Source organism: Panulirus ornatus, chromosome 50 (genome assembly GCF_036320965.1).
Source record: "Panulirus ornatus isolate Po-2019 chromosome 50, ASM3632096v1, whole genome shotgun sequence".
In the NCBI taxonomy this organism is placed as follows: Eukaryota; Metazoa; Arthropoda; class Malacostraca; order Decapoda; family Palinuridae; genus Panulirus; species Panulirus ornatus.
In genome coordinates, this window is record NC_092273.1 from 22,292,363 (window position 1) to 22,306,629 (window position 14,267).

The following is a 14,267-nucleotide window of genomic DNA, read 5'->3' on the forward strand; positions in this document are numbered from 1 at the left end:
TGCTGCAAATCGACAGAGGCCATGAAGACACCGCTGTTAACAAGACGAATCGCATGCTCAAAATTTTCCATCTTGAAGTGTTTGTACTCTAAAAATTTATTAAATTTTTCCAGGTTAAGGATCATCCTAAACCCACCATCCTTCTTCCGTCTTAAGAAAATAGGGAAAGAATCTGCCCCTCCTGTCTCTGGGTCTCCTTGATAACCCCCAGACTCAAAAGCTGTACAATTTCCTGTCAAACAATTTCCTTTTCCTCGACATTAAACACATACTCAACTTCTTCAGCAAATAAAGGACCAATGTTAGCAACATCAATATCTAAATGGCAATGCTGAACAATATCTAAAATATTTGGATCACTGGTAATAGCATGCCACTCATGTACAAAATAGTGAAGTCTGCCAGCTTGAAAAGAATGACTCACCTCAGTTACTGCTGGGGATTGTGACCCCGGCCTCGGGAGTTTTTTGTCTCAGGACGCTGCCGTGAGGATTGCCGGTGCTCACTCCGAGGACCATGCATGCGTTGGCCATATGGATGAAACCTGGCCATAAAACCCCTGTATGGCAGTCTCCCAGAAGAGCCCCTAAACTTGCCAGGACCAAACTTCGAGGTAGAGAGCGGTTTCCTTGGAGCAATCTTACTCCTTAACTTTTCAGACTCCTCAATGTGCTTGGCTGAGAGTGAGACATCATCCACAAACAGAAGACGAGTCATGGGCACCTTGTCTGAACAGAGGTGAGCATACTTGTGGTTAATTTCGTGCTTGATGATGAACCGGCGAGCCAGATTATTCTTGTGATTAGCATGACCCAAGAGTGCCAGGGCACCATTAAGCATGCCCACTTCCTGGGCAACATCTGGTTGGCAAGTCTGGGCGATCTTGTCAAGCACTGTGAGTGACTTAGTCAAAATTGTGGCAGCCGTAATAATGTCTTTCCCAACATCCTTCAAACGGAAGTCTGCCTTCTTGGCATCAGTCTTCCTTATACTCCTCCTCTCGCAAGCCATGAGCAAATACATGGTTAACCATATCGGCAACATGCTGGTCAATGCCATCAGACACCTCATCCACAGGACCGTAAGCCCTGGCACACTGCAGGAGAACACTGTCAGGCCGCCCGTCATTCTGAGAGACACAATCATCACTGGAAAGGTAATGCTCAGCTGGAGTAAAGCCTGAAAAACCCGTGGGCGAGCACGAGGGAGGCACCACCTGGCTAGAAAGGCCAGTGTTTACATCGGCGGCCGCCGCAGCGTCATCAGCCCCCCAAATGGGGCCTGAGTTCCTTTTCTCCTTCAATTTCTCCACATCACCACGTAAAGCAGCCAAAGCGTCCATCACCACGTTCCAGGGCGGCGCAGATGCCTCATCCCGTGAGGTAGAAGGCAAGGAACATGTGTGCTGGGAAGGAGTCACCGCCATCACCAGTGACATGACCATGGGGCCTATTGTTACCGCCCTGAAGAGCCTCCCGCTGAGAAGGGCTGCTCCTGGAGCTAGTCCTATGCGAGGAGCCTTTCCTCACATGCCTGGCATGTTCAGAATCGTCCTCCTTACTTGACCTCCGTATGCCGGTGGAACTGCCTGGGACATCCAACATGGCGGCGGTGATAGCAAGGCGGCGGTGCAGGTCAGTTTGAGAGTCGTCAACTCCATAAGTGCATCAACAACGGACTTCCCTCCCCGCTCCTAAACGGATCACAGGTGGTGTTGCAGCCAGCCCCAAACTGGGTCACAGGCTGTAGCAAAGCCTTTCCGCTCCAGAGGGATCACAGGAAGAAGGCTGCCAAGCTCGCTGCTGCAGAAAACCGTCTGGACGGTGTGAAGGGAGCACAGCAACTGGTGGCATGAAGCGGCAAAGTGTATCTCATGGGAAAGCGACCTCTGGCAGAGGTGTGATTTGCTGATGTAAAATATAAGTTTTATGATTCTCCTTCATACCGATAATTCCCTGGCCATCCACCTTCAGTACAGGACCTTAGCGAGAACATCAAAGTAGTCTTTCTCCAACACAGAACTATATCAGTAATCCAGCTAATGAACCACGGGGTGATATCTACTTTCAAGGCCATTTCTTTATAGAGAACACTTGCATAGCTTATGAAGTTTACAGAGAATGATCACATGACTGTGAAGGAATCCTGGAAGTCCTTTGTTTGTATGTAGTGTGTTGGAAGCTTTGCTCTCAGTTCTTTCATGGATTCCAGGGTTTTGAAGTTGACACTTAAGTGTCAAGAATGTGTGGACACACTTTGGAATGGCAAAACAATTTGCCTTTGATAATGTTGAGGAACTGCTAGAATTGAATTGCATAAGGAAAAGCCCTCAAATGGAGATCTTCAGTTGGAGAAGAAACACCTGTAGTAGGTTGAGCAAATGCACTTTCTCACAAGCAAGTGGTTTGCTAAAGGATTTCACCACATTAACCTGGCTTTTGCTATGTGATGAGGATAACCCAAACTCAGAATAGAGTTCAAAGATGATCCAAAATATCCTTGCTGGCATCAGGTGCTATAGAGAAATCCAACATGAGAAGAAAAGGGACATTCATAAGGAGGACCAAACATCAACATCTAGTGACATAATAGTTGAATTCACTCAACCATCTCCAGCACTTTCCATAGCTGCACCCCTTTACCAGTATGTCTTGCACTCGCCTTCTCCTTCTCCAGTGGTACCGGCACAAAATTCAGGAACAGCAGTAAACTTAAGTGTTGGAAATAGGTTCATGACTTTTTATTGATAGAAATCATTTTGGGGTATGTGTTGTATAATACTTTACATTTCCTAGTACATGTATACTGTAGTTTTTCAGTAGTGTAATATTAGGTACTGCCTTATTGATGATAAACCCCCCTGATCTCCATTACTTACATTATTTGGTTTATGCAATTTCACTGATGGATGGACATCAATATTAGACATTTAGACTCAACAGATGGATTATCACACTCCCAGATGAACCCAGCTCCCTACCCATGCCTTGAACACACTCAGCTTTTAAAGACTGGTGTAGGGCAAGTTGAATGGGAGGGGGCAAATGAACCTCAGTTGTGACTAATTTATTTTTTCTTCAGATTTTAAATCGTACTCTGCAAGTGTACCAGGTCCTCTCATGGCAAAATGGTCTCAGTGTACCATCTTCACCAAAAGTTTTGCTGATCTTAGCAGATTTACTGCTGCAGAGGCCTCGTCACAGCAGTAAAGGTCCTCCTTTGCTGTGTTGTGGGTAAGTATTTGGTGCATCATAGATGAAAACCTTTTCATTGTTGTATGAATTATTTTTTCATATTATACCTTCGTTCTGAGATTGAATCCGTGTTAATTTGTGCTTTAGCAGCCTTAATTTTATACCCATCTTGTTTGAACAAGGTTGAATTGTCTGTAATATTCCATGTTGTAGAATGATTAGTAATCTTGGCTATAGTATATCCTTTACGATATAGATTTAGAGTTTTTTATATCAAAGCATCTGTCTCTAGGTTTACTGTCCTTGCTATGTTTCTTCTAATTGCTTCTAGTTTTCATGAATATTATAGGAAAGTCATAATGCAAGATAGCAGAAGCAATGGCAAGGCATGGACCATTAGGCAGTAGGTCCATGGAAGTGATACAGTTTACCATTTATTTGCTTGGCAGTGATGGTGTAACAGGCTGTGGATTAGTAGCAGCTATGACTCTACTGGTGGAGCACCTGCAGACCGAGCAGTGTGTGAATGTATACAGGACTGTTGTCAAGCTACTCAGGTGTCGGCATCACTTTATCACCTCAGAGGTAACATAAGCATATGAATGTACATACGGAGAGAATGAGTGGGAAAGGTTGACAAGGAGGAGATATGTATCAGAGGTGGAGGGAACAAAGAGAAGTGGGAGACTAAATTAGAGATGGAAGGATGTAGTGAAAAAGATTTTGAGCAATTGGGCCTGAACATGCAAGAGGATGAATGGTGTGCACAGAATAGAGTGCATTGAAAGGATGTGGTATACTGGGGTCAACATGCTGTCAAAGGACTGAACCAGGGCATGTGAAATGTCTGGGCTTTTGTGTCGATGTTATTGGCATAGGGAGTGAATGTTGTGTGTGTCGTATGTGATGACTAAATAGGTGTTTCATTTATTGAAAGTGATTATCCATTCGGTTTTACCTTGTCATTTCTTATTAGATCAATCCTCCTTACACCACATACTTTCTTCAAATATTTCATTTCCAACACATCAACTCTCATCTTTACATCTTTGTCTCAGGCCCATGCCTTGTGTCTCACATCCATACAGCTCCAATGGGACTACTATAGTATTAGACAACCATCTTTGCTCTTAAATACAGTGCCCTCTCTTTCCACACATTCCTCATTGGTGAAAAGTTTTCTCTACATATTTCATTACTGTATATGTTCACTTTTCATGCAGCTCTGTTATGTTGCCTTGCCAGATTCATATCATTGCTTATCAACAATTGGTATCATTCTCTTCTTCAACCTCATCTAGTATTCTGTTATTTCCAGCCATCATTGTGTATTTGATTTCATTACCACTTATCATCCTTTTCCATTTTTCCACTTGAAAATTTGAAAGCCAGTTTTTATAACAGCTGTTAATTTGTGCAAATCTTCTTGTAGTACCTTATTATCAGTGATGCCTTTAATACAACTCTAGATTTTCGTATCATCTTCAACAATTCCACCATAAAGTTTATTAATTCAGGTCTGTCAGATACATTTACACTGAATAAAACTGGTCTCAAAACAGATTCTTGTGGCATTTTGCTGTTTAACCCACTCTAGAGTGAGTTTTTCCACTTAAAGAAAGTCATTTTTTTCTTGGTTAGAAATCTGTATCCAGTTTAGTATACGGACCTGAATATGGCATGCTTTCAGTTTGTGGAATAGCCTTCTGATAATCTAGAAAAACTGTTTCTGTGTTATGTCCTTTCTCTAGTGCTGTCCAGTTTTTGTTTATAGTAGGTAGGTTTGTAAAGCAGCTCTTACCTGACATGAATTCATATTCATAAGTTGTAAGCAAATTGTTCATCTCAAACTGGGATATGAGTTTGCATCAGACTATTGACTCCATTACTTTACTCATTATACGTGCTGATGGTATTTGACAGTAACTGTTTGCACTGAACCTTTTCCTTTTTTTGAAAATTGGTGTTACCTGCACTTGTTTCACTTTCTGAAATATCAAAAATGTATAAATTCCTGCAGTAATATTTGTTCGATGAACCTGTTTCAGTTTCTTTTTAACACCCTCCACTGAAAAAATTCATTCTTTCATAACTAAATTGCCACTAATTTGGTCTTCAAAATGTAACTCTGAGTTTTTTCTTTACAAATATATATTCAATAAAGCCAATCGGAATTACAAGAGTTTTGTGTTCATTTTCTGTCAGTAAGCCATCCTCCTTTTGTATATTACAAGTACTTTCATTTTCTGCTTGTCATGATTTTAACCCTAAATTTTCTTATCTTTCTACAAGCTAGTAAGCTGTATTTCAAAGTCTAGTTTCACTCATATGAATTTCTTAAATACATCTTGGGATTTACTGCTGTTTTACATACCCTTTCTAGTCATTAATTCAACCTAACATCTGATATTTCATATACAAACTGTGTTTCATCTTCACAGATTTTTTAACTGATGTTGTATATTCTGCCTTTGATCTTTTCATCCTAATTTTTCCAGTATGTGTTTGCTTTAGAGGTTCATTTAAAGTAATCTCCTAAGTATTTCCATACTAATTTAACGTCCTTCTTTTCCATAATTACATCCCAGGGGCTAGTTGTTAATTGATTCATAATCACCTTCTCAGAAATCCAAGCTGTTTCTATCATATTTTCATTTGCCCAGGACAGTTTGTGACGAATGTCCACAACAGTCTAATGTGATCACTTTTCTTTGATGATGCCATTGGTATCATATTACATACTCATAAGAGCAATGGTCAAACTGATACGTAAAACAGAGAAAGGAAAACTGCATCAAAATGGGTGGAGAGAGATGGTTGAAGAGATATAATGGTAAGTGAGTTATTAAATAAAAGGATTCTGATTTAATTCTGGCTAAGAGGGAGGAGGAAGAAGAGCCACCCTAATTATGTGAGTAATACACCATACTGGGGCAAATGAGACCTCAGTAGATACAGACCAACAAATTATAATTAAAATGATTGCAACATCTATGCAACATCCCTACCTTTTGAAAAGTAGATTTTGCAATGTCCATTATATTAGGTTTCCAGGATAGAGTGGAGGAGATGATTACCCCCTGATTTTTCTTTATGATTGAAGGACTGAAATGAGATGTTTTGAAATGGAATCTTAGGAAATGAGCTACTTACAGTGTGATGTAGGTAAGTTACATTTTTTGCACTACTAAATTTATCCATGTTACTGCTCTATTATGCAAGGATGCAAAGGTCCAAATTAAGAAGGAAATATATTCAAAGTGAGTATAAGAAAAAGTACTGTGGAGTGAGGGTAAAAGTGTACATTGGAATAATCAGTGTGATAGTAAGTAAGGTTGGAGATTGAAGAGGGACCATGTACAAAAAAGAACACAGATAATAGGGCAGAACCCTGAGGGATACCTCTGTTGATAGGGTGAAACACCCAGAAAGAAAACTCTGCATTAGAGAGGAGAGAGAGAAGCCAAAGGGAGGAAGTTTACTTTTGCCACACCATGTTATATTCTTTAGAGCTGTTAAAGGACATACCAAAGATTCATTAAAATCCCTTAGAGATGGTTAACACAGAAGAGTTCACCAGTAGATCTTGCACTTCAAAAGCCATGTTAATGATTTGAAAGAAGGGGATAAGATTCTAAGGATTTAAGAAAATGAGAATTAGGGACTGTTTCTTAAATTTAGGAGAAGGCAGAAGGAAGAGCTGTGGGACAAAAGTTAGAAGGGTTAGAGCAGTCTCCTATCTCTGGGATGGGTTGAGCCAGGACATGCTGCCAAGAATTGCATACTTGGGTTTTTAGATTGACAAGATAGGCAAGTATATATGTGTATCATTTCAAAAAAATTTACATTATACAAGTGTAAACAGTATATAATCCTAATATATGCAGACTTCTACAAATAGAAATTTTCTTACTTGCAGGAACAGTACTCCCTCCTATACAGTGGAGCTGCCATGTACTTAAGGGATAACTCCACCTACGGGAACTTCAACTAGCAATGAAACTTTTATCATCAGAGGCTTTGTTACGAAAAATGTAGTCTTACCATTTATCTCATCTCATTATAGAATTAATGAATAAAAAATGTAGTTTTCAAGGATAAGGAAATAAAAATCTACCATAAACAGAGCTCTATGAGCATCAGAGAGAGCATTTATTGATGGTGGTTGAAACACCATTTTACTTTCCCAGTAAATAAGGGGCAGCATTAATGATTCACCATCGTCAACCATCACAAAACTTCTGAAGCCAACAGAAATTTGTTCACAAGATTTATCAAACATACAGCAACCTATCCAGGCATATGAAATCATGGTGCTGATGTGAAGTACACACAAGCAACATTTCACCACAATCATTTACAAACCACTGGCAACCTTGCCTCAGACTTTGTTTAGCCCAGAATCAAGAAGTATCCTTTCTAAAAGGAGAAAGGGGAAAGAAGAGAAAGACAAATGAATAAATGACCATAGAATTCTGTCTAGAGAAATAGCTTTTCATCTTTCAAATTCCAAATTACTTGCATAAGGACAGTCCTATGAGCACCTAATGAAAGGACCAACCATTACTGAAAACTAACCCTGTAAAGGACCTCCTCTTCTAATGGCAGCATACTTATAGCCATACTGAGAGGGAAAACCAGGTCTAAACAGAAGTATCATGTATCAGTTGTATATATTATACACCAAAGTTCCTTTTTGTTAATCTTAACTAATGAAAGGCTCTCTTCAGAAAACCAAAGTAGAGGCTCTTGTCCATTTGCATGGACTTTGGTAAACAATCCTGGTTATGCAAAAGAAAGTCAGTTTCCTAATTAAACTAGGAAGTTCCCTTGCTGATAAAGGTTTAAAGCCTGGAGGAACTAATGATCTAAGCCTTTTTCTGTGAGACTAAGAAAATCTTTGAGAATCATGACTGGAACTAAAGGATAATATACCGTATATGAAAATTTTGTGGATTGTAGTACAGCAAGGTTATTCCTAAATGTGACAGTCTCACTTTCAACAAGAATTCTGGGATTAGATTACTTACCAAATATGACTTGCAAACTTCAATAGAATGCAATGCCGAAATACTAAATGCACTTCACTAACTCATCTTCCTTGTCTAAAAGCTGTAAGAAACAGATTTCATAGGTTGTTTCAGTACCTTAACACCCACAAAGCTGTAGACATTGTCTGTCGTCAGTTACACATCCTTCATATCTCTGACAACAGCCTGATGCCACAGTTAAAACATAACTGAACTACTTTATCAGTTAACAAAGGATCTCGTGTGACCTCATCTGATTTAGCATTACCACTCTGGTACCTGGAGCACATACAGGCTCAACCTTTGATACGGGAGGTCTTAATCCTTTTGGGGTTCACTGTAATGTACTTTTGCAACCATGCCCACTCAACTTGCTGCACATAAATACCCCTGCAGCATTCATATGGGTCAGTCAATTCAGCACTTTAGCTAGCTCTTGGACACCAAGATGCACCTGGATCTGGAAACATCCACTTTATATCTCCTGACTCATCACTCTGGCAAGAGGCTATATGGTGCCTCATCTCCTACAGCCTCCTTTGTTAATGGCAACCAAGTTACTTTAGCTCCTACCTCCTTGAGAGGACTTACTTGGGACATCACCATCACCTGTCTCAAGAAGCAGCTTGAACAGTGAAATGTATGGCCACAACTTCTTGTGACAAGAAGCACAAAAAGATATTGTTCACTATCTCAGGACCTCAACATCATTTTCCTCCTTCTGCGTAAGCTCCATGGACCTGGCAGCCAGACAACTCTCCCAAAGGATACCTTCTACTCTTCCTGCATTTACAATAGTGCCATGGAAACCCTACCACTCTCATTTCACCTCAATTCACATCTCTTTCTTAAACCTGCACTACCTGAGCTACATCACTCTAGTACCTACCCAGCTGAGTACGGTATTGTTACTCTTGTTTCCATACTCCTCTCTTAGTCATCAACGATAAAAAAAAAGAAGTGGAACACTAGCAAACTTTGTGGAGAAAAACAGACTATAAAAGATTCAGGACAGAGCTAAAAACATTAATGTCAAGTACTACCAAAAAAAGACTCCAAGAAAGCACTCATGTGAAGAAGTAATGTTACTGCTTTCATTCTTGCCTTTAGAGATTGGAGAATAGCTCTGAATTTTCTAATTCAGTTAACACAGATTCTTTAGAATATCTCAGAAAAGTTTGTTAAAATTACCAAACCCCATTATACTGTCTTCGAGTGGGAGGATGAACATTATGTAGATCATTTGCTATGAATTTTCCAGTTACTTCTAAATATCCATTAGAAAAATACCCAGTTGTGAAAATTTCAAAATCCCAAAATTAATGCAGATCCCTCTTCAGTGTTAATTATTCTATAATATAATTACTGTCCAACAGAATACAAGGAATCTTACATTAGCAGTATACTCCCTCATGGGGTTGTTTTACCCACTTATGGCTTCTAGCCATTAAATATCAAAATTGCTACAAAATTAAGTCATGCCATTGACTTCTACTGCCCCAGAATTGAGAACTAGAGAAACTAAAAGATATTATATGGGCATTGGCTTCTGGTGCAAAGAGAGCTCTCCCCTAATGACTGGATCCAACTGAAATCAGTCCAACAGAATACAAGGAATCTCACAAGGGAAATGGCACATCAGCAGTATACTCCCTCATGGGGTTGTTTTGCCCACTTGTGGCTTCAGGTCACTAAATCTCAAAATTGCTACAAAATTAAGTCATGCCATTGACTTCTACTGCCCCAGAATTGAGAACTAGAGAAACTAAAAGATATTATATGGGCATTGGCTTCTGGTGCAGAGAGAACTCTCTCCTAATGACTGGATCCAACTGAAATCAGTTAATCCCAGTATCATCATGGGCGACACAGTTCTAGACCTTGATAGGGCATCTGGCCACGTGCTGCATATCCATGTAGGACACCATTTGAATAAGTAATTTCTCAGATGTAGGTATGAATGTGGACCATTGTCGCTAAACAAGGAAGAAAATGGCAAACATTTTGTCAAATAAACCCAGCACGGACATGATGTTCATCAAAAAAGTGGGCCTCCTGTCCTAGCTCCAAAACTTTCAGAAAGAGGAACAGTCAGGGTACTATCAGTCCTTTCCTATTCGTATGTTTTTCAAGCTTGTTTGCCACTTCCTACATTAGCAAATTACTGGCAGGAACTTTTGAAAAACGGCTCCATCCACTCATCCATTCTTAAGCTGTCAGGTTTATAACCCTACCCCTTTTCTGAAAGACCACCTGTTTTTCAAGCCTGCATTACTACCAGTGGTAGGGAAATTATGCAGAAATGATACATCCTCATTGAAAGTGACTTTTCTCTCATGGCATAACCACAAGTAGGTGGAATATGGTAATGCCATGCCTTACCTATAAATAGACCAACAAATCTGAGGCTCTGTCCATACTTCTGGTTTTCGGGAACCCCCTGAAGAATATAAGCTGGTCCACAAAAGCTCTGTAAGCAATGAACCTCTCCGGGTTTTTCTTGTTGATCAAGCATTCCACTACTCTGCAAAACCCTTGTGTGAATTCTTGTGATTCATTTCTTTCTCTTTCAAAATTGGTTGCAGGCATGCCTCTCTTGTTCAAGGCCACACACATCTTTTGTGAAAAGTTTTTGTAGGACTAGTGTTCCCAATGCCAGCACCGCAAACTAACAAAACAGCATAGGGACATCCAACTCTCTAATGTAGACTTGATACCCAACTACATTTTTTTTCTGTAAAAGAGAGGGTACTTACTTACAAATGCTTAAGACAGAAGCACTTAAAACTCACTACCTCCCCAACCTAATCTTGCAATACCTGCCATCCCATCATCAAATGCTCCATGTCCTCACCTCATCACTACCTGTTACCACATCCCTATTTGCCCCCTACACCAATGTTCCCATTTGATCTCTTTTTTTTTTTTTTCTTTTTTTTTTTTTACTTGCTGTTAACCTCCTTCCAAAACACTTTCTTATTCTCTCTGAAGTTTATTGATACTTGCTCACCCCAACTCTCATTTGCTCTTTTTCAACCCCTCCTGCCACTTTCATACATCTCCCAATCATTTACACTCCTCCAAGCATCACCCACATACCTCTATTTTCTTTCACTAGCAACTTTGCCATCCCACCACTTACTACCCTTTCTTAATAATGGACACAATATGAAAAAAATAAGGATCTATCAGAATGTACTTCTGCTTTTTATTCTACCTTAATCTTTACGGATCAGGAATTATGGTTATTATTACTTACCCTACATCAGTTGAACTCTTCATACACCATCAAATTTGTTATCGTACTTTCTCATCTATCCCCATGCTGAACCAAAGCGCTCTTGAGATTCCTTAAGGATAATTTCCTTGAGGAATCGCATACATTCTCCCAGGGTAAACACTGCAATTCTTCCTTTTGTGTATCACTGATCCACTGCAAGAACCATCAGAACATGATGCTATAGGGAATGTCTTTACCTTTCCAACTGCTGACAGGGTTATGACATGAAATTGGCACTCAGAAGTCCGGCAAGATACTAGCAGCAATTTGGGCTTTGTGTACAGATGACAAAAGCCCAAAATTTCCATAAGGAACTGTCCCAAGAGGTATTTCTAGGAATTGAAACCCTGTAACTTTGTTTCCTAAGTTTGCTATCACTGGTGCAATAACAGAACAAGAGATCCTTGGAATTAAGGTCCATCTTTGCCTCCCCAACCAGAAATACAGGTTTATAAAATGATTACACAAGCAACACTGATGTAATGTACATTCTGTGTACAGCTGGTAATCAGACCCTTGTGGAGGTTCTGTAAAAGAACGACCACATATGGTAAACAAAGACTCCTGGTACATAGAGAAACTCCAACTTGGTTCCCTTACTGTATCATCAGAAAGGCATAGGGCCTCTGAATCTATTTTTGCTCTTCCTTCTGATGACAGATTTACAAGATGATTGCAAATTAACCAAAAGTTGAGAAGCACTCCAGTAACCATTTGGGTTTCATCTTCTGGGGACAGTAAGAGTCCCATTGAGGTTCCAGAAAGGAACATTCTCATGATATACATTCCCACTGAGATTCCATAAAGGAACAGTTCCATGATATATCACAAGGACCACCAATCTGGAAAGACCACCCCTCTGGCTCAGTTTTCCTTTTGTATCAATAATTCACACGAATATAATGCCTGTTTCAACAGATGATTATCACATGATCACATCAATAACAACAAAATAAACAGCTACAAATGTAGAGGGAGCTGCCTGGTGGACCATCATGGTGAGAAGTAAACCTCTTAACTAGTTGGACCAGTTTTCTTATTTCTAAAGACAGATTGATATCTCTTGTATTTAAGAAAACCCAGGTCCATAGACAATACCTCCACATTGAAACATTTATAAAACAAGCCATGTGTACCATATAGGCATTGAAAATTATGAGTTGGGGTGTAACCTCTTAAATTCCAAGAGGGTTGGAAAACCTTTTCCTTGACGAAAGACTTTGTCATGAGAAAAAGACCCATTCATCAAACTCTTAATGCTCCATTATTCTAGAAACAAGTGGTAGCTCTGAACTTATCAAAAGAAAAAGAAAAAATTTTCTGAAGCAATGCCTTTCCCCTATAAAGGACTTGTTTTTGCAATAATAGAGCCCTAATTTGTATAAATTCTTAGTGCTGTGAAGAAAATTGTCCTCTAGATCCTTCAGAGGATATATGTGTCAGAAGCGGAGGGATCAAGGAGAACAGGGAGACCAAATTGGTAGTGGAAGGACAGAATGAAAAGATTTTGAGTGATCAGGACCCAAACATGCAGAAAGTTGCAAGGTGTGCACAGGATAGAGTGAATTGGAATGATGTGGTAGACTGGGGTGAATGTGCTGTCAATGGACTGAACCAGAACACTTGAAGTGTCCAAGGTTAACCATGGGTAGGTCTATGGGGCCTGGTTGGGGATAGGGAGTTGTGGTTTCCAGGGCATTACACATGGCAGCTAGAGAATGGATGTGAGTGTATGAGGTCTTCCTTTGTCTGTTTTTGGTGCTACCTCACTAATGCAGGAAATGGCAATCAAGTTTGAAATACATATATGTGTATTTATATTTATTATACTTGATTGTCATTTACTGCATTAGCAAGGTAGTGCCAGGAAACAGAAGAAGAAAAACCAATTCACTCACACATGTATATGAGCGTTTATGCAAAGGCGATTAATGTAGCAGTTTAGGGTATGATTGGTGTACATGGGGTATTCCGTGTTATGAATGGAAATGGTGAAGAGATTGTAGATTTGTGTGCTGAAAAAGGACTGGTGATTGGGAATACCTGGTTTAAAAAGAGAAATATGTATATACATAAGTATACATATGTAAGTAGGAGAGATGGCCAGAGAGCATTATTGGATTACGAGCTAATTGATAGGTGTGTGAAAGAGAGACTTTTGTATATTCATGAGCTGAGAAGGGCAACTGGAGGGATGTCTGATCATTTTCTTGTGGAGGCGATGGTGGAGATTTGTTTTCAGAAAAGAAGTGTGAATGTTAGTGTGAAGAGAGTGGTGAGAGTAAATGAGCTTGGAAAGGAGACTTGTAAGAGGAAGTATCAGGAGATTGAGTGCAAAATGGAAAAAGGTGAGAGCAAATGATGTAAGGAAGGTGTGGGAGGAATGGGATATATTGAAGGAAGCAGTGATGGCTTGTGCAAAAGATGCCTGTGGCATGAGAAAGGTGGGAGGTGGGCAGATTAGAAAGGGTAATGAGTGGAGGGATGAAGATGTAAGATTGTTAATGAAAGAGGAGAGTGAGGCATTTGGACAATTTTTGCAGGGAAGTAGTGCGAATGACTGGGATATGTATAAAAGAAAGAGGCAGGAGGTCAAGAGAAAGGCGCAAGAGGTGAAAAAGAGGGCAAATGAGAGTTGGGGTGAGAGAGATCATTAAATTTTAGGGAGAATAAAAAGATGTTTTGGAAGGAGGTAAATAAAGTGTGTAAGACAAGAGAACAAATGGGAACATTGGTGAAGGGGGCTAATGGGGAGGTAATAAC

The 14,267-nt window shown here is 39.8% G+C and overlaps 1 protein-coding gene across 1 annotated transcript in view; it reads left to right on the forward strand.

Annotated features, from left to right (window-relative positions):
* LOC139764653 (receptor-type tyrosine-protein phosphatase mu-like) overlaps positions 1 to 7,319 on the forward strand; it is a 298,336-nt gene extending 291,017 nt beyond the window's left edge. The window contains exons 30-32 of the mRNA XM_071691513.1: positions 3,082 to 3,233; positions 3,644 to 3,779; positions 7,114 to 7,319. Coding sequence (XP_071547614.1) covers positions 3,082 to 3,233; positions 3,644 to 3,779; positions 7,114 to 7,188 — 363 coding nt within the window. The 3' untranslated portion in view covers positions 7,189 to 7,319. The remainder of the gene's footprint in view (positions 1 to 3,081; positions 3,234 to 3,643; positions 3,780 to 7,113) is intronic.
* Positions 7,320 to 14,267: the final 6,948 nt, after the last annotated feature.